The sequence below is a fragment of the Crocodylus siamensis genome, chromosome 8 (genome assembly GCF_052110815.1).
Source record: "Crocodylus siamensis isolate JL-2025a chromosome 8, ASM5211081v1, whole genome shotgun sequence".
Classification (NCBI taxonomy): domain Eukaryota; kingdom Metazoa; phylum Chordata; order Crocodylia; family Crocodylidae; genus Crocodylus; species Crocodylus siamensis.
The window spans coordinates 44,526,715-44,547,155 of record NC_143402.1 but is presented as its reverse complement, the minus strand read 5'-3'; the positions used below and the strand labels follow the sequence as shown (position 1 = coordinate 44,547,155).

Below are 20,441 nucleotides of genomic sequence, written 5' to 3'. Positions count from 1 at the left end.
CAGCTCAAGCAGTGCAGTCCAAGATGTCAAGTTTGGCATCTTGGTTTCCTGTTATTCAAACAGAAGTATATAGGTGCTTAGGATGGGGATTCACAGCTCAACATGGTGGGCAGGGTACACCTAAACCAGCCAATAGAAAATGTACAAGAGAACATATCTGAAAGGCCACCTCTCCCCCTGACTTGGAGGCAGTTAGGCACATCTGTGAAACAGTGATTCACAGCCTGAATCCCCCACCTAGACTGGCTCACTTTTTTAAACTGCCTGAAGTTTGGAGCACTTGCCTGGGAAATAGGAGATTTGGGTCATAGGCATTCTTCAGCCTGGGGGGATGTAACAACAATCCCTTCCCTTCATGTCTTAGGGAACTGTCCTAACCACTGGGCTGCATAAAAGTTGGAAAGAAGGGGTTGTGCCTCTGCTCCTAAACCTTTTTGCTAATATCTTTAACCATTTACTAGTGAATGTGAATTGAATGAGCAGTCCTGAGGGCAGAGACAATAACCTGTGTTTTCCATCTCCCAAGAGAGTGCCCTCCTGACTGGGCTATAGAGGCAGACTCCTACCTACCTACTTTCCTTCTAATCCCAGGACTCTGCCATTCTTAGCTGTTCAGTAGCCCAGTTTCAACAGGAAGGTTGAGGGTAAGCTCCTGTGAGGTTCTGGCGAACCTCCCTGCCTGAGTTTCTGCAATTGTGAGGCAAAACTGAAGTTTGCTTATGCTCTAGGGATGATGTGAACAGAAGCATGGCTAGGAATTTTGGTGCCCTGGGCAGGGAGGGGGAGGGAGGGCTGCCCAACACTGGAGAGCCTTACCTCCCTTCACACGGGCCACTGCTCCCACTGTCACAGGGCGGGCAGGCTCCCCACGAACACATCTGCTGCAGTGGGACAGACTCTCTGGGGGCTGCCATCCAGGCATCCCCTCTACATCAGTGCCTGGGGCTGGTGCCCCATTCATCTACTCCCTAGTCACACTTCTTGTTCTGAGAATTGATCAGGTGCTTCCAGGGTTTGAAAGAGCCAGATTTTCAAGCACTCCACACCCACAGGGAGGACCAGATTTTCACAGAACTCAATTTAACTTCTAACACCTAGATCTGTATTAGACTCCATAACCTGTTCTGGACCCTGGAATTAGATTCTGGGTTAGATTCTTGAATTAGATTCCATTACCTGTTGCAGGCTGCCCTTCTAAGAAGTAGGAGATGTATATTTGACTTCAGGCTTCCCAAAACCTAGGTTTCCCACTTCCTGAACAAGTGCTCTAACCCTAGGATATTTTGCAAACAGTTGGGCAGCAGCACTCCCACTCAGCTATGGTCTAAAACAGTGTTTTCCAACAGTGGGCTGGAAGGACCCAGCTCGATTAGAAGGGGCTTGCACTAGGGACTGGGCTGTTGCTGCTGCCACTTCTTCCTGCTGTCATTTCTTTCTGCCACTGCATGGCATGAGTGAAGCATCCAGCCACCCAGCCATGGTATTGTGCCATGCAGCATGGGAAAAGCCCCCACTGCAGAACGCTGTCTAAGCTGCTGCTCCGTCCATGCCAGATGCAGCCCCAGGGCTGTAGATTGCCAACCTTTGGTCTTGAGTGACTGAGCGCAGGACTCGATCCTGGCCAGGAGGCTCTGTGTACATATACTAGATCAGGCTTAGGCATGTCAATGTTCGGCTCAGACAGATGGTGGCCATTCTGGGCACACTCAGTAGCTCAACTCCAGCTATCCAAGTGAATTTACATCAGAAAACCTAGGCTGCCCGGGACTCTCAGTGATTAGGCCTGGATTTTGTGGGTAGATAGACAGATTTCCTGATAACCTGATGTAGGTGTCTATATTCTATCTAAAGTGCAACTATGCTGCTTAAGAACTTTTTTGGATCTACTCAGATTTTGAGGGGCAGAACCCATGTATTCCCGTTTGTGCAGTGTCTATCACCGAAGTCACACAAAACAATAATGAACAAGAGGCATCACACATTTCAAAGCAATGGAGAAGATATGCACTTAACATGTGGAACTGCACAAATAATGGATCATTTGTCTCAGTGGTCAAAAGAAAAAATTTTAAAAAATGGTTGAAGTCAAACCAAAACACGATTATTTTCATTTTTTTTAAATTAAAGGAAAAACTAAAAAAAATTCACTTCAGGTCAACACAAAATAATGTAATTCAACCCGAAATAAAGAGTCGTGTTAGTTTTGTGGGATATCAGTTTTTAAGTACCTTTCTTCCTTTTCCTTCTTTCAAATTTGGATCAGTTGCTCTTTGAAACAAGGAATCCAAAAGCTTATTTTGAAAATGCTAAAATGAAACATGTTGGCAACTCCTAAATGAAGCATTTCATTTAGAAGATACTAAAATAAGATGTTTTCATATTTCCTAAAGCCTGTTCGATATTTTTTACCTCAGACTCTTCCTCAAACTTGACCCAGTTTCATTAACAGTTTTGGCCCATCTGAAATTCTATTTTTGGTGAATCTGTAATCACCCCAAAAATATCATGCAGCTCTGTGTGTATCAGATGATAATGCAGCCCTTGAGAAATCCCTCACTAGTTAAGCAATTGGACTTCAGCCAAAGGGATTAACGCAGGCACAGAAAGAAGTCACTGACTGATAGGCATAGGTCTTGTCTCCAGCCTGTCAACCACAGGGTCAACTTTGCCAGCCTGTTTCTGTGGGCTGTCTGCCCCTTCCATAGTGCAAAATGTTGGATCGTCTCATGGGGGTGTGAGCCCTGGTGCACTTCTCAATTTGCTTATTCAGAGATGGGAAATTATATTATAATCTATAATTATATAGATGGGGGTTGTGGGGCAGGGTGTGGATGTGTGGGGTTTGTGAAGAGTGAGGAGTTGTGGAGGTGCCCTACACACTCCCCCCTATCGTGCACAGCCCCCACTGGCAGCAGGAGCAGCAACAGCAGGCAGGAGCACTCAGGCACTCGTGCCGGTGGTGCACAGCTCCAGCCGGTGCTGCACAGCTCCAGCCAGTGCTGCACGTGGAGGTGAGGAGCATAGCCAGGCTAGCTCTATTGCACAGGAGTCCCTGCAGCACATGTACAGTTCCTGCACTCACTCACCACTGGAGCCAGCTGCCTTCCCCACCCCTTGCTGCGCAGGTGCCAGGACTCCGCGGAGAAGCAGGGGCCAGGGCTCCCTTCCACTTCCGGTGGAGTCCTGGGACCTGCATGGCAGGGGTGGGGGACGCAGCCAGCTCCATTGCCAGGGCTTCCCTCGGTGATGTGCGAGTGCAGGAGCTGCATGTACACCACAGGGATCCCTGCGTGACAGAGGCACGCCAGCCTGGCTGTGCTTCTCACCACCATGTGCAGCGCTGGCTAGAGCCACATGCCACTGGCAGCAGTACCTGCGCTGGGCACGAGCACCCCAAGTGCCCTCGCCTGCTGCTGGCGCCATGAGGGGGACTATGTGGGGGGGTCCCCACCCCACCCCACCCTCCCTCATACCCACACCCTGACTACCTGAGCTCCACATTCCCACCGCCCCCCAGGGCACAGGCTCTGCACTGCCACCAGTCCCATCCCCACACTCCACACTCCCCTGCCCCCAGTGCTTCCCTACCTGGTGCCCAGAGCAAGCGGGATGCTGGGGAAGCTGAGCAGATCTCCCGGCAGCTGCAGCAGTGGTAGCAGCATCCCCGCCTGGAAGCTGCATGCTGGTTGGGCCAGGTCTGTCCGCATATGAGGGTGGGAGCAAAGTGCAATAGGGTATGTTGCACTTTCTTTGAGGGGGTGTATATGTGGGTTCCTTGCTCCCACCCTTGTAGGTGGAAGGGCTAGGTGGGGTACAATTAGTTGGTGGGCACCTGCAGGCCAGATGAAATTGCCTAGCAGGCCAGATTCGGCCCATGGGCCATATTTTAGCCACCTCTGACTTATAATCATGTGGTACCTCAGTATTCCAGTCTTGCTCCCCTCTGGGAGATAGACCATGCCAAATGCTGGTCTGCAAAGTATCTTCTTAAATTCTCTTTAGAGAAGTGTAGCCCCCAAATTCATTTAATTTCTGATCTAATTTGCATCCCAGTCCCTTAGAAATTAAAGCTATTACTTGGTAAGAAATAAGGCAACTTTAATGCATTGAATATGTTGACTGCACCATCTATCTTTACTGCATTTTTATAGAAGCTGCTTAAACTAATATTCCAGAAGGAATCTAGCACATTTATCAGGATAACAAAGCCATTAATTTCTCCAGGGATTTAAGACGCTGCCTTATCAGCCCCAGGCCCAGGACCAAATCCAATTCCAGTAACTAGAGCACTTGCTGATGGCAACAGTGTTGTTTTCTTTGGCGCAAAAGCTAAATAGTATTTTTTCCACCAAAAAATAAAAGACTTCTCTCCCCTTATGACTAACCTTCATGTGCAATAACATTTGCTGCTTTAATTTTTACTAAAGGGAAGTAGAAGGAGACTGAGTGACTCAGAAATTGGAAGGGTCGACACACACATTCACCTCAAGGTGACTGGTTCAAATCCTGCCAAACTCAGCAGTGACTGAGAGTCATCATACCCAAGAGGGTTGTTCATTGTTATCACTGACCTAATGCAAAGAGAGCCCTTCTAACAATAAGGTTTGGGGTTTCTAACATAGAATATACAAACTACCAAGGTAAGGGACCACTTACAGCTAGGTCACAGCTGCAGGGAAAGATCATACTGTATCTGACAGCCAATAGGTTAGACTGGCAGTTCTCAAACTTGTTTTAGCCATGACCCCACTTACTGATCTATAATTAAGTACAACCCCAACTGTTCATGTGCCTGAAATGAGCAAGGGCTGGGGATTTAACTGCACCTCAGCAGTTCCATGGTAACTGTCCTTTACCCACTCTTACCCTCTGATGAGAGCATCTACCTCTGAATAACACAAAGCTAAGCTGTTCTGATTTATTTTGTGCTTACTGGGCATGTCTACATGAGACGTTTACTGCAGAGCAGACTAATTAACTGGGCAGTAAGCATCTCAGCATCTACACATGAGCCCCTGTTAGGATGCACAAAACTAATAAATTCTTCAGCAGGGTAGTACATGTAAAATATAAGTATTACCCTGATGCAGAGTTTTTTCCTGCACAGTAGCACACTTACTGATGCTGCCCTGGCTGGCTGGGACACGGTACTTCAGTGAAGGACTAGCCAGCAGACAGCCCCACGCTGAAGCACCCTCATGCCTCAGCCAGCTGCTCTGCAGCATGTGGAGCCTGGTTGGAGCAGCTCTGGTCTGGCAGGCTGGCCTCGAGGTTTCCTGCAACCTGGGGATGCTCCAACAGGATTCATGTACTGCACATGAATAAACTCCGGAGGGAGCAATACGCTCTGCAGTTTTTACTCCCAGGCACACATTCAAAGATTGTGCCTGGGAGCAAAAACTCTAGAGAAATAAACTCTGGAGTTTATTCATGCACATTAATTGCACGCATAGGCATGCCCATTCTGAGGTAACTAGCCAACTGCCCATCAAGAATGATGGGGGGAGAGGAGGGAGGGAGGGAGGGCGGACAGGGATGGAGCACTGCCACCCACCACCCCGCACTACCGCTGCCTCCAAGTAACAGGGCGTTAGGGGAGGAAGTTTGTACACGGTGGCTGCTGCCACCACCCACTGTCTAGGGCAGCCGCTCCTCCGCATCCAGCGCAGACCTATGCGGCAACCCTCCTCTCGCCCCCTGCCCTGTCACAGCTGCAACCCCCACTCCCCCTGCCCTGACCAAATGTCCAAGATTTTGCTGTGCTCCAGGGGCAGGGAGCACCACATGGGTCTGCGCACCTCCACAGCTGCAGGCAGGTCCATGTGCGCTGCCCACTGCCTCTGACTGCCCTCCCCCTGCTTCCCCACCCCTGAAGCAAAGGGAATCCCCGACATCCCACCCAGATGGGGATCAGAGGGCTTAAAAAGAGCGGGGACACATCCAGGGAAACCCAGACATATAGTAACGCTATCTTGGTGGTGCATGCACACTTCAGCAAAAGCATTTTGGACAGACAGAGAGACTGATTAAGACCTTCATTATATTAGAATTACAGGCACAGAGACAGTTACCACAGAGCAGCTGGTCTGCAGTAAGACTGCACTCCTGTTAACTGCAGAGACGTAGGGTCATTAGAGAAAAATGAAAATCTCTCTTGGGTTCACTACCCTGCTCAAAACTGCTGTAACCCCACTTGGGAATCACTGGGTTAGACAAAGCTCCTTCCTGCCTCTCCACCCATCCCCCACAGTTAGTACAGACTGGCTTGGTGTTCTCAGCTTCTAAATGCAGGAGGATCTATTATGACTCAAACTCCCATTACTCCTGCACTCTTAGTCCCAAACCTTAGTGCATTTGTACTCAGGTTTAGCCCTGTAGATTTAGCCCTATAGACTGGTACCTGGAATTGACTAATAAACAAGCATGTTTCATAGTTTCATAGTAGCTAGGGTCAGGAGGGGCCTGAACAGGTTGTCTAGCCTGACCCCCTGGCACAGGCAGGAATGAATGCTGGGTTCACAAGACCCCAGAGAGGTGATCATCCAACCTCCTCCTGAATTTGCCCAAGGTAGGGGTAAGGACCACTTTCCTGGGAAGTTGGTTCCAGATTTTGTCCACCCTAACTGTAAAATATTGCTTTCTGATCTCTAACCTAAACCTATTCTCCATCAGCTTATCACCATTGTTCCTTGTCACCCCAGGTGGTGCTGGGGAGAAAAGGGCTCTACCTATTTGCTGTTGATCTCTCCTGATGAGTTTGTAGACAGCCACCAGGTCCCCCCTCAACCTCCTCTTGCTGAGGCTGAACAGGTTCAGCATGGTAGGTGCTGATATTCAAACCTAGGTCATCAGCTGGGGGGACTTCCTAATATTTTTTCCAATTATTACACTTAAACCAAAAACTTGACCTTAGTCCTTTTGAAAAGTACCAGCCTGATGCCACTCAGGTGAGCAGCCATATTGTATATCCATACAAGATGTACAGCACAGTCAGCACCAGCACCAGCATCTGACACCCAGCCACTCTGCTAACAAGCTGGCTTGTAAAGCTTCCCAGTGGGTGAGAAAGGAAGTCCAGAGCATCATAGAGAAGTAGGACTGGAAGGGACCTGGAGAGGTCATCTAGTCCAGCCCTGTGCCTGAAGCAGGATCATCCCTATCCAAACTGTCCCATACAAATCTTTTATCTGCCCACTTAGCAAAACTACACAGTGAACCCTGATACAAGATATAGCACTCTAACCTGCTACAGGTAAAGCAGGAGGACATAGCGGCCAATGTCCTGCTGCTGTAAACGTTGTTAATATATGCTCAAGAGATCCCAGGAAGAGGGCTACCCTGACACCCCCTTCCCCCTACTACAGAGGAAGGCAACAACCCCTACAATCCATACCAATCTGACCACGAAGTAATATTCCTTCCTTGACTCCAGATATGGTGATTGGGTCTGACCCTGGGTGGAGGCACAAGCACCTCTGGCCAGCAGCTTCCAGGTTTAAGCCCCAACACCAGCACTGGCACACCGCAATCATATTCCCAGCCTTGGCTGCAACCGACATGCAGTGCTCTTATGAAGTCTTGAAAAAACCTTGCACATGTAGCATGGGAAGATGGCGGGGGGGATTCCTTCCCAGCCCTATGTGGCAAGTAACAAAGCCCAAAGTAGGCTGTCTCCTTCTTCATGGCCCACTCTTCCTCATCCTCTGTGCTAAACAAACTCCTCATTTACTAGCAACTAGTTTGAGACCACTAGGCACATCCCAACAAGTGTGCACATGCAGTTCGTGGCACCTGAAAGCAGTTTGAGGTGCCTCAAACTGCACACAGTGAAAATGCATTAATTCTCTGCACTGCTTATTAGCAGTGCGGAAGGTTTTTTGATACCAGAAAATCACAGTGTCAAAAAAACCACCACTGAGGTGGCCTCAGCCTCCCCTACTCCACCCAGATCACTTTGCTGTGTGCTGGAGTGCACGTGCAGGAGTGTACCCAGGGACAAATATCAGTGGCACAAATATGAGCCGTTGCTATTTGTCCAACAGGAAATGTGTACCCCTGCACATGTGCACTCATCAGGACACACCCACCACATTCATTTTGCACAAGCCACCAGTTACTGTTAAGACTATAGTATCTTTCAGTCCCAACATAGACCATACTGGGTTTGAGTTGGCAGCTGAGAAGGGAAAGACTCTGGTCATTCCACTGTTATAAATCCAGACTGTTTTAATGATTACATATAAAAACAGGCTTTGGTAGGAAATGAAAGAGGACTTCAGAGCTGTACAGCTTGATCCTGCTTGTACTGCAGTTGATAAACAGTAATTCCACTGAAGCTGTTAGACTGGCACCAGCCTAAAACTAGCACTGAGGAGGGGAGGCGGAGGAGGGGGGTGCGGGATCCAACTATGCATGGGATGATGCTAGAGCACCCATGCCAGGGCTGCCTTATCATTCAGAAAAAAATCTAGGAATTCAAAGGAGAGTCAAGGTGGTTTGTGATCGGTTGTGAGGTGAGAGTTCAGATAAAGGACATCAGATCCAAACATTTTTGGCAGCACATCTACATTTCAGCTTTCAGTGGCACTCCCACCCAAAGGGTAGACTAAGCAAAGGCACATCGTAAGTCCCTGGAATGCTTCGTCAGTATTGTTAGGCTTCCTTATCTCTAATCTCCTCAGAACTCAGGCAGCCAAGGAAAACAGTGTGTGCTGCTGTCTTGCTAAAGGCCTAAAGACTTGTCCAGTATTCTTAGGTCAAAAGGCTTGGAGGCCAAAACATGATGCTCAAGGTTCTGGTAGTACAGACAGTTCCCTGGTACATCCCCAGAAAAGGTGACACATTGCAGATCAGGAATCACCAATTAGGCTCCGTCTCTTGGACTGAAAGGAAGGAATGTAAAAACAAAAAACACAAATACCAAGCCAGGAATTTCTAAGGCTAGTTTCCATAGCCAGAGGCTGATGTATCTTAGTGGTTTCATTTATCAAAGGCCTCCTAAACTTATACCCAGGAGAAGGCACAACAGACCTCTGAACCATCCAAGACCGTACTGCTGTGAATGGAGGACGGTTCCAGAACTTCCACCTCTGGGAAGTGCAACTTCCTACAATAGCCTCAGTTGCCAATCAGCATTCTCCAGAGCTGTGATGTATCATCCCCAGAATGGCCTCTGGCATTCACTGGGACTTTACAAATTTCAGTGTCCACTGGGGAGGAAGGCAAAACATAAGATACCAATGTCCTGAATCTAATCAGGGATTGTTGGCATCTTATGTCCACTATTCTGATTCAAGTTGCAGCAAAATTCTCCTCTAATTCTTAGTCTTAATATTTTGCTGCATCCTCCAAAGAGACATGGAACAAAGGGGATCATGATAGAAACAGGTGGTACAGCAGGGCTGTGATAAAGATGGTTTTAGTTCTGACTATTTAGATAGGCTCTGGAGAGAAGAGAGGAGCATGGAAGGCGAAGAGGAGAATATTGCTCCGGTCCAGGCAAGCAACAGACAAAAAGAGAGAGGCATAGGCAGAATATAGAGATGCTGTAAAGCAGGGATTTCAAACTCACCCCACCCCTCCACTTCTCTTCCCTGGGCCAGATCTGGACCATGGGGCCCTTTGTAGCAAAGAACCAAATACAGTGCTGAGGGTGAAAGGGAGAGTGGCGGTGGTGATCTTGGGGATTAGTGGGGTTCCATGTCCTAGATTTCAGTGGCAGGCCCTACCGCAACTTGCCCTGCACGCAAATTCCTGCCCCTCTGCCAGCCCCACAAACCAGATGATATCCACAGGCCAGTCTAGCCTGCAGTCCATAAGTCTGACAACCCTACTGTAGAGAGAGAAGGGTCAGGCTGTGGCTGTGAGAGGATTCAGGGACAAAAGTAACTTGAAAAAGTGGGAAAATATAGAGCAGAGAGGGAGGGGAACTCTTCGGAGACTTCACAAAGATAAGACATGTATCCCCAACAGCAACACAAAGAAACTCCAAAAACCATTGCTTCTGCAGTCACTGTGACAGGGAAGAGCACTTTCCCCATGTTAAAGTGAGGAATGGCTTCCCTATCATTGAACAATATTGGGCCAGTGGAATAAGGGTTATAGGGCTACATCCTGCCCTGTGATACTAGTGGAAACTGAATGGAAGCCCATGGAAGTCAAGAGTGTTACTTTGAATTTAACAGAGGACAGAATCAAGCCTCTGGATTAAAACTGCAGTGATCTGGCTTGACTGCTCCTAGATTCAATATATATTACACCCAATAAAAGTCACAACTAACCAATTCACCAGCAGAATCTCTACATGCCTGAAGAAGGGTGTTTCTGCCTTACAAAGAACAATTTTCCCAACTATTCAGTTGGTCTAATAAAAGATATCACATCTACTCAAAGAACCTTGTCTGCCTATGAGAAGCAAAGAGGCTATGGCTTGTTGGGGAGGGGTGGCCTTCCCCTCCCCCTGAAAGGGAAGAAGCTCTTAGCCAGGATGGCTGACCTACATGACAGGGCTTTAAATTAGAATCACCGGGGGGCAGAGGGGGTCAATTAACAGTTCTAGCTCAGGTCATGACAACCACAGTACTAATAGGTTATGTAGCCCAAGGGAACTGACTCCAAAGACAGCCCAGGAAAGATCACGTCCCAATGCACAGGGAAGCCCAGGGCTTCCCATAGCAGGCTCAGCTGCCTGCACACAAACGCTAGGAGTTTGGGAAACAAGCAAGAGGAACTGGCTCTCTTCCTGAGAGACAATGATTATGAACTCATTGGGATAATGGAGACCTCGTGGTACTCCATCTACAACTGGATCTTCTTTAGATATGTGGGAAGTCGGAGGAAGAACAAAGGTAATATTGGCTCCCTGCTAAATCAAAAGGTGCAGATGATGTCTGATGTTCAGGAAAAGGCCAATCTCCTAAACAATTACTTTGTGTTGGTCTTCCACCCATCAAAAGGGGTCACCCTGTCAGATAGGATGCAAAGCATCCGGAGGGTGGGAGATGGGTCCTCAATTGACATATATCAAGTAGGAGAACACCTTGAGAGGCTCGACAGCCACAAGTCTGTGGGCCTGGACGGAATGAACCCAAGAGTCCTGAAGAAGCTGGCAGACATCATAGTGAAGATATTTAGTGAAGATATTTGAGAACTCGTGGTACTCAGGGGGTACTGGAGGACTGGAAAAGAACCAACATGGTCCCAATCTTCAAGGAAGGAAGGAAGATCCAGGGAATTACAGACCAATGAGTCTGACATCCATCCCTGGAAAGATCCTGGAGAAAATCATCAAGGGTTCCATCAGCAGCAGGCTAACGGAAGTCAGCTTTCTGAGTGCCAGCCAACATGGCTTTGTTGTTGGAAGATCCTGCCTGACCAACCTCATCTCCTTCTAAGACCAGGTTACATATTGCCTGGACAAGGGAGACAAGGTTAGTGTCATGTATCTGGATGTCAAGAAGGCCCCTGACTTGGTCTCCCACAATGTCCTCGTGGCTAAGCTGGAGAACTGCAGCCTCAGCCACCTCATGGTCTGATGGCTGGGGAACTGGCTCCAGGGCTGGACCCAAAGAATATTAGTTGATGGGAGCAAATCAACATGGTGCAAGATGACTAGTGGTATACTCAGGGCTCTGTACTCAGGCCAGTATTCTTCAACTTCTTCATTGATGATCTGGATTCAGGCATCAGATGCAAACTGGCAAAGTTCGCGGCCAGCACTAAACTATGGGGAAAGATGGTCACACTGGAGGACAGGTTCGGGATACAGGCCGACCTGGGCAGGTTCGCAAGGTGGGGGGGACCAAAACCTGATGGCATTTAATGCAGAGAAGTGCAGGGTGCTCCACCTTGGGAGGAAAAACCAGTATCATACTTATAGGCTCGGCAGTGCTACACTCGCCATGACCAAAAGAGACTTGGGGGTCTTGATTGACCACAAGATGAACATGAGCCACCAATGTGATACCATAGCTGGCAAAGCGAACTAAACTCTAGCATGCATCCACCAATGCATCTCAAGCAAAACCAGGGATGTCATCCTCCCACTGTACTCAGCCTCCCACTGTACTCAGTACTCCAGTTGTGGCACTGAGGCCACAGCTGGAGTACTGCATCCAGTTTTGGGCCCCGCACTTCAGGAGAGATATGGACAAGCTTGAGAGAGTCCAGAGAAGAGTCACCCACATGGTCAAAAGCCAAGAGACCAAGACTTATGAGGAGAGGCTGAAGAACATGGGAGTCTTCAGCCTGGAGAAGACAAGGCTCAGGGGGGACTTGGTGGCAGCCTGTAAATAGATAAGGGGTGTGCACCAGGCCAAGACCTGGGAGAACAGTTGTTCACCAGGGCTCCCCAAGGGATAACAAGGTCTAGCAGCCACAAACTTCTAGAAGGCTGATTTAGACTGGACATAAGGAAAAATTTCTTTACAGTCTGAGTGTTCAGGGTCTGTAACAGACTCTCCTCAGAGGTGGTGCAAGCACCTATCCTGAACTCATTCAAAAGGCGTTTAGATGCTTATTTTTCTGGGATCATTTGATCCTAGCAAACTTCCTGCCTATGGCAGGGGGGCTGGACTCGATGATCTTGCAAACTCCCTTCCAGCCCCTAATGTCTATGAATCTATGTCCTTAGATCAACATGGCTACAACCAAAAACCAACTAACCAATGAATCAAAAACACATTAAAAGAACATGAAGTTCTCAGTAATTAGGTAATGACTGGAAGAGGCCTACGCATCTTTAATCTAGCTGTGTATACCTTCTGGTATGGTCTTTAATTCCATGATCACATTCTTATTTTTCCACAGGGCTCCTGAATCATGCAATGAATGGGTAGATATTCAGTACTATTTTTTATCTCCCTTGGGTACATCTACAAATACACTTTAATGCATAGTAGCTTATTTTACTGTACATTAGAGTGCCACAGCAAAAACTTTGCTAATATGCTAATGTGCAGTAAAATTAGGCTACTGTGCATTAAGCATCACTAAAAAAGTGTGCTGCACATTTCACTACTGCACATTAGGGCAGCCCGATGCACAGTTAGTTAGTACCTCACATTAGAGGTACTAAATTTAATGTACAGTAGCAAAAGCATATTAATGAATGTATAGATGCACCCCTTGTTTAGTATGTAGCCCTAGACACTATTTACCACACAAAACAACCCCTTCACTGAATACAAAGTGTTCATTTCCTTCTGAACACACACCATGGCCCCTGAATGCTACCCAGCCTGTAGTTCCCCACACTCCTATGAGATTTGGTGGAATTATTAGTATGATTACCCCTGTTCTAAGCATGGGGAACTGAAGCACAGAAAGATTTGAACCACAAGAGCTCTGTGGCATATAGATACATAATTTTCTTTAACAGCGTTCATTTACCTTAACTATGAGGTCCTGCTTTTTCTTCCCACCTGCCTAATTCATACACATCTTCCAATTACAGTAAATAAATGAGACAAGAGAACTACAGAAAATTGAGTCACGCACTACACTTCCCTGATTCATCCCTGGAGGACCCTCCTTGCTAGGTACTGAATGAGTCAAGGTGTCTGTGGAAGAGGATGTGATCTTGCAATTATAGACTTTATTGGGGGGGGGAAGGAAGTGAGTTAGGAATACACGGGTGACCTCAGCTTTGGCATGTTCTAACTTTTGAACACTTGACTACATAACCCAGTGGGGGCCAACCTTTTTTCCAGATGTGCCACAAAATTAACCCCATGACCTCACCGAGTACTACTCCTATCCCTTTCCCCTGCCTGATCTGCTTCTCTACTTTCTGCTCCCTGTGCTCCTTGCCCAATTTGCTGCTCTGCTTTCTTCTCCCTTGTCTATCTGCCACTGGGCTGGCTGCCCCCTCCCCAGTCTTCTACATGCCACACAAAGAGGCTGCCCAGGCACATGTACCACAGGTTGGACACCACTAGTGTGACCCTTAAAAGCAGAGCCCAGGGGACTGTGAGTCAGGAGTGAGGGCCACCAGCAGGGCTGGGGGTCAGGAGTGAGGGACAATGGCATGGGCAGGGCACGGGCATATCAGGGCTCCTCAGCACCACAAAATAGTGAGTGGGGGACAGCCACAGCTGGACCCACATCCTGGTGAGTGAAGGGGGCAAGGGGAGCTCTGATTTTCCATGATGAGAAACCTAAAATCAAATGCCAAAATTTACAGGTATATAGAATTTATTTTATTACTAACCAATTGCCCGTCAAGAATGACTGGGAGTGGAGGGGTGGTAGGGGGAGGGAAGGTAGGACTGGAGCACCGCCACCCACCGCCCCACACCACCGCTGCCTCCCAAGAATGGGGCAGGGGAGGGGGGAGCTTGTATGCGGCGCCTACCGCTACCACCCACTGTCTGGTGCAGTCCCACATGCACACACAGACACACATGCAGACATGCTCATACTCTAGTCACAATCTGTGCACATGGACACACAGACACAAACAGCAATCCTATTGATTTGGAATGACTTCTTTGAGGTGACTTTGCTGAGCTTTTTGAAAGGCTCTTTCTTGAGTTCTTGGCTGGAATCTTCTCAGGAGTCCTGGCTGCAGTTTTTTCTGCACTCTTGTCTGCTTTCTTAAAGAAAGCATCTAAGGAAGTTTGGACAGATGTTCTCCAGGTAGATGACCGATGCAATGAACTTGTTCATTGGTGTGGCATCGCATCAGATCAAGCATTGCAAAGTCAAAACTGGAGTTGTAAATTTGAAACAGGGTGTCAATTTATAAAAGTTGTAAGCGTGATATGTTGTAAGTTGAGGACTGTCTGTATTGAGTCAGGCACTGGTAGGCTTCCAAATTGCTTTAAAATGATGAACATATCTATAAAACATTGTGTTCAACTGATACCTATATATATAGTGGCATTTTATTTTAATTGTGGAACAACATGGATTTTGGAGTTTTAATTGGAGAATTTGCAATTTTTATCAGAGTATTTGTGATTTTTTTTTAACAGAAAACCAGGATCCCTACTTGTTACTTAGCCAAAATTGAGTGGGCTGGCAGATGAGAAGCTAAAAGCACAGACCTGACACTACAGCCACTCCTTTGCCAAATCCCATAGCTAAAGCATGTGGGCAGTGGAGCTTCTCAAAACAATTCTCACAGTCATTCCATTATCTTGCGGCAAAACAACACATTCTCCTCTAATCTCATTCCTAAAAGCAGCCAAATTGTTTTAGCTAAAACTTTGCATATCTGTTCATCTTGAGGAAGACATCAGCCCTACGAAATATCAGCCCAAAGTGTTACACTTAGGCAAAATTATGAGCAACTGAAAACAGGTGAAAAAAGGGGAAGTGTTTGAGAGCTTAATTAGAAGCACTGCCACCTGCACTGCATATAATCTACGGGATGAGTTGTATAATCTATGAGATATAAAATCTATGAGATGTAGAAGGGTCTTTATACCTGAAAGCTTGCAAAGAACAATTTTTCCAATTATTTAGTTGGTCTAATAAAAGATACCGCATTTACCCAAAGAACCTTGTCTGTCTATGTCCTTAAACCAACACGGCTACAACCAACAACCCTATAAAATGGAGAATGCACACAGTGCAGTCTCCTCACTCCTCTGTCACAAAGCAGAGCAGGACCCTGCTAAGTATAACATGGCCACGTCTACACATGTGGCGGGTTGCACAGTTGTTACTGCGCAGTCCTATGATAAGCAAGTACTAAATGACTATGTGATAACCAGCGTTACTGCACAATACCAGAGCTGCGCGGTTTTTTCCTGATACTACTACACTGCATAGTAATTCATTACTACTGCACAGTACTGTCGCTGCGCAGTTAGCGCCTGGCAATGCTACTGTGCAGTAACAACAAACTATGGTGTAGTACTGCACTGTAGCATCTCATGTAGATGCACCCTATGAGTAGAAGGAGAAATTCCATCTCAACTATCTGGACAACAACCCTTATCTCACTTGTACCAGGTGCAGAGCATCACAAATGTAAGAGCAGAATAGATTTAAAAATGCATGGAAAAAGACACAGCATATGATTGCACTGTATGACAGAAACTTACAACATCAACGTCAAAGCATACATTTCCATTTGCCTTAGCCAGCTACCAGTGTGCATGCAGATTCAACCCATCCATCCTTCATATGAGAGCATGTTTGTGTGTATCTGCCTATATGTTTGTCCGAGTGTGTGACAGTGTGTAATTCTCCCCTATTTTGAACGACACACAGTCACTTATACCTGCATAAGTGGACCACAAGAAGAACAAACCTTGAATAAATCAGGATTTCCCACACATCTAAACTGCTGGGAACATTCAGCAGGCATGTCACACAGAGGTCATTAATGATGTAAGGTGCAGGGCACAGGCACTACATTGTCAGTGCAGTGATAGAGCTGCACTCACAAACATATGTACAAACCATCTGAGACGTACATAGATGAAGATGTCCACACACACTCATATCCAGGTAGGTGCATTCATACATACAATCATATACATCTATCTACAGTTGTGTTTACACACATGAGCAGATATATCCCCCAGGAAGCACATGCCTGCGCCTCTGTGAGGTGCCTGCCTCTCTGCGTATATGTATACTCTTCTGTTAAAAGGTTTCATTTATCCCTTAGGATCACCACTATGGTCCATGCCTGTGGTCCACTGAGGTGCCACCTTCCTCAAAGCCAAGCCTTCCACAAATATCAGCATGGCTGATTGCAGTGGTAAACATTACAGATGAAATATTAAGACACAAATGGCTTTACCCTGCTGTTGCCTGCAGCACAGAGAGCAGGTCACTGTGCACATAGTCCCAGTCTGTCTCCACAGCACCAATGTAGTATCTTCTGATGAGGCCAAAGCTCTCTTGAAGTAGGCACCCTAGTAGGAAGCAACACAAGACTCCAGCCAGCATGGTGGCCCCCATGCTGTGGAGGCAAAAGAGTTCACAATTACAGAAGGAAAGACAAGAAGAATCTTTATCTTCCAATGCAGCTGTTTAAATCCACAGGAGAAAAGGAGGTGGAGCCAGCACCCGCAGATTTAGTCAAACGGCCGAAAAGTTTTCCAGTGAGCTCAGGAGAGAGAATGATGTGAAGGGGAACATGCTTAAATGACAGGATGTCTCTCCTGATGGTAGCAACAGAATGAAAGGAAAAACAAAGGGAAAAGAGAAGGCAAGCAAACTTTAACCTCTTTTGCCCTGCAGGACTCCAACCGCAGGGTGTGTGCGTGAATTGGCTTTGCCTTCTGTGTGCTCTGAATCAGATCCTTGGAAAGAGGTTAGGAAGGGTGTCAGAGGAAAGGAAATTTAGGCGTGGTTTCTGCCTAGTCCCACCTTCCCTCTCAGCTAAGTAGGAAAAAGACAAATGCTACATGAGAGTCCAGCCCTCTTCACTGTTTATGGGTAGCGAGGTGCTTTATTCTTTTTTCTAGCTGGCAAGCACAGTCAGGTGGCGGGCACAGATTGGCCTGAACTGCAAAAGGCATCTTCCTTCCAAACATGAGAACCATTCTGATCCAGGGTTGAGCCCATTACAGAGAAAGCAGAACAAGAGTGAAATGTGAACTTGACACTGAGTTCTGGTCTGCAGTTCTGGAAGTGCAGAGAGAGGGAAGAGTATGTTTTCAAGCTGTTTTTATAATATTGATACATATGACTTTAACATGTGATATTGATGCACAGGGCAGGGTGGGATAGTTGCAGTGACCAGCATGCCTCTAGTGCTGAGATCAAACGCTGCAATCTCATCTGTCCTAACACAGAAAAGCCCAGAAGTAGTTGCTGCCATGCAATCACTATTGAATGATTTACATAATAGTAGGGAGGTCTTGTTCCAGTTCCTTGGGGTAAGAAGACGTATCGCCCAGCCCACCATCACAGCTGGGTCTCTGGCCAGCAGCTCTAGCAGAGAAACCAAAGAATTAATGGATCATGAAGATGACCTACCATATATTGAGGAAATACATGTTGACTGGTAACAGCTGATGGTACAGTTCGAGAGAGTGAATTTATCCAAATCTTTGTGATTCTGGTCCCTGCAGCAGGACACATTCCCTAAAATGAGCCTTCTTCCTAGCTGCTTCCTATTCTGACCACAAAGTTACTGCTTTGCTTTCACCTGATAATGGAGAGCCCAAACCTGAAGATAAAAAGAGCTTTGTCTTTATCAGAGCAGCACTAGACCCATTGTGGGTTATTATATGCATTCATAAGGGGAAATCCAGATTCATATATCTGGGCATCAACTGATTGTCACAAAGACCAGGAAAGATGTTATGCCCTCCCTCAGGCATAAGATTATCCTGCTAAATAAGAGCATTATGGATTTATTCCTCTGCCTGTGAAGCTTCATTCAATGATGGTGATTGGATGCTAATCAAGAGGGACCAATTGCCTATTTAACTAAAGGGGATCATGGGTACTAGTTTACATATGCAAAATATCCCCATAGTTATACCTTCAACCCCTTTTTGGATGCTCTCAGCTAGCAAATGATGTGTCTCTTACTGGCATGTCACAGCCTTTGCTACCCAACCACAAATAGTCCCATCTTCCCACTGACAATCACTCACACACTTCCTTTAACACCCATGGATAGGCTACTGTAAATAAAACAGGTCCTTCACTGGGTATAGGGAAGAACAGCGAGACAATTACAGAATGGGGAGAGAGCTGGAAACACACCATACCACAGTGTCTATCTACTTCCTGTATGGTCAAAGCAAACTCACTTTCTCACTCTGTCTCTGAGTCTAGGAGAACAGCTCAGATATGATTCACCAAAATGTTTTATGCAAATCTTTCTCTATTTTTAAATTCACATTTTTCTCTTCATTATTTTTAATGACTAGAAATTTCCCCCACACCATCTCACACCAAGGTCCTTGGTTTGTCTCTCTCTATTAACAAATACTAAAAAGGCAGGAAGGTGAAAAGCAATGCCCTGGCTCACTTTAGCATCTGCTGTGCAAATGAGATGGGGTGGGGAAATGTCCCATGAGTCAATCCAACAAACCATGTTCTCTGAAGTAAAGCAGGTATGAGGTAAATAGCTGTCTAACTGCTCATCAAGATGCCCAAGGAGCTTGGAGGCGCTCAGGCACATACAAATTTCTATATAAAATGAAAAAGTTCTACTGGGACAGATCTATACTTCTCTGTCCCTTGTCTGACAAGTCTACCAGGCCCTTACATAGTATTTGTTTGATTGGACCTCTGGAAAGAAGGGAAGAAAGAGGGAAGAGGGGGAATGGGGAGGCACGTGGACAGAGGCATAGCTTGAAATTTGGGTACTTGGGGCAGACAGGAGGGAAGAGAGTATTTACCTTTTCATGCAGGAGCTCATGCAGGAGTGGTGCAGCTCAGGCTGCTACTGCCTCTGTGCAAACTCTTCAAACAGGTGCCACTGTGGCGGTGGTGTGATGGTGGCAGCATGAGCTTCCTGAAGCCTGGCATTCTGGCATCTCCTCTGAACTGGGGCTTGTGCCCACTGCCACCCTCAGCCCTCAGGTTATACAACTGTATATGGAAAAGGTAATGGGGGGGACACAAGAACCTGTGACATGGGGAGAAAATTAAGGATCCTGGTACAGCAGAAAGGGGAAAATGGAGGTGCAAACAGAGCCCCCCAGGCATGGTGGGGAAAGGAGAAATGGGGCCCACAAAGCAGCTGCTGGTGATCCTGGTGCGTGGGGAAATGGTACCTTAAAGAGTCTCTGACAAGGGCCAGCAGGAATTGGCTCCTGTGTTGTGTGCAAGTTTGTATTATATAAAGCTGATCAATTAAAACTCAAACACTCCATAAAGCAGAACTCAGTCGATCTGTTTGGCTTGTAGTGGCTCTTATCAGCAAGTGATACCAAGAGTGAAACAAACTATGAAAATACCCTGAGGAGAAAGAATGGAGCTTTTAAAACCCTGACAGGAGATCAAACTCTCTGGAAGTGGGGAGGACAACTGGGGAAGGTTTAAACAGCAATTCACACTGTATCTCAAAGCAAAAAGGAGATACTCAGAAGGCAGCTTAATAGCTGACAAGAGCTGGTTCTAAAGCACTTAGGGCATTTATACATGTGCTCTGGGAGTGCGTGTGGCGGGGAGGAAGGGGGCACTTTAATTACAGTGGCTCTTGGAGCCTCTCTAATTAAAGCACCTTGTGTAGCAGTGTCCCCATGCTTAAAAATGTTGGTGAGGGTGCTTTACCTAAAGCTCATCAAATAAGCTTTAGATAAAGCGCTCCTGCAGTCATTTTTAAGTGCAAGAATGCTGATACACGAGACACTGGAAGCTGCTGGAGTGCAGTAATTACGATGCTCCAGCAGACTCATTTAATTGAGTCTTTTCCAACATGCTGTAATTACAGCGTGTTGGAGCAGCCTCACTGCTCATGTATAGGTGTCATTAATGTTTTTAATTGTTCTGCATTAACTCAAGCAGAGGAAGCA

General features: G+C 46.8%; 1 protein-coding gene across 1 annotated transcript in view; it reads right to left on the bottom strand.

Annotated features, from left to right (window-relative positions):
• Nucleotides 1–17,256, bottom strand: part of F8 (coagulation factor VIII) — a 98,926-nt gene extending 81,670 nt beyond the window's left edge. The window contains exons 1-2 of the mRNA XM_090060562.1: nt 17,187–17,256; nt 16,760–16,921 (exon numbers count right to left, since the gene is read on the bottom strand). Of these exons, the coding sequence (XP_089916688.1) occupies nt 16,760–16,920 (161 nt within the window). The 5' untranslated portion in view covers nt 16,921; nt 17,187–17,256. The remainder of the gene's footprint in view (nt 1–16,759; nt 16,922–17,186) is intronic.
• Between the last annotated feature and the right edge of the window lie 3,185 nt (nt 17,257–20,441).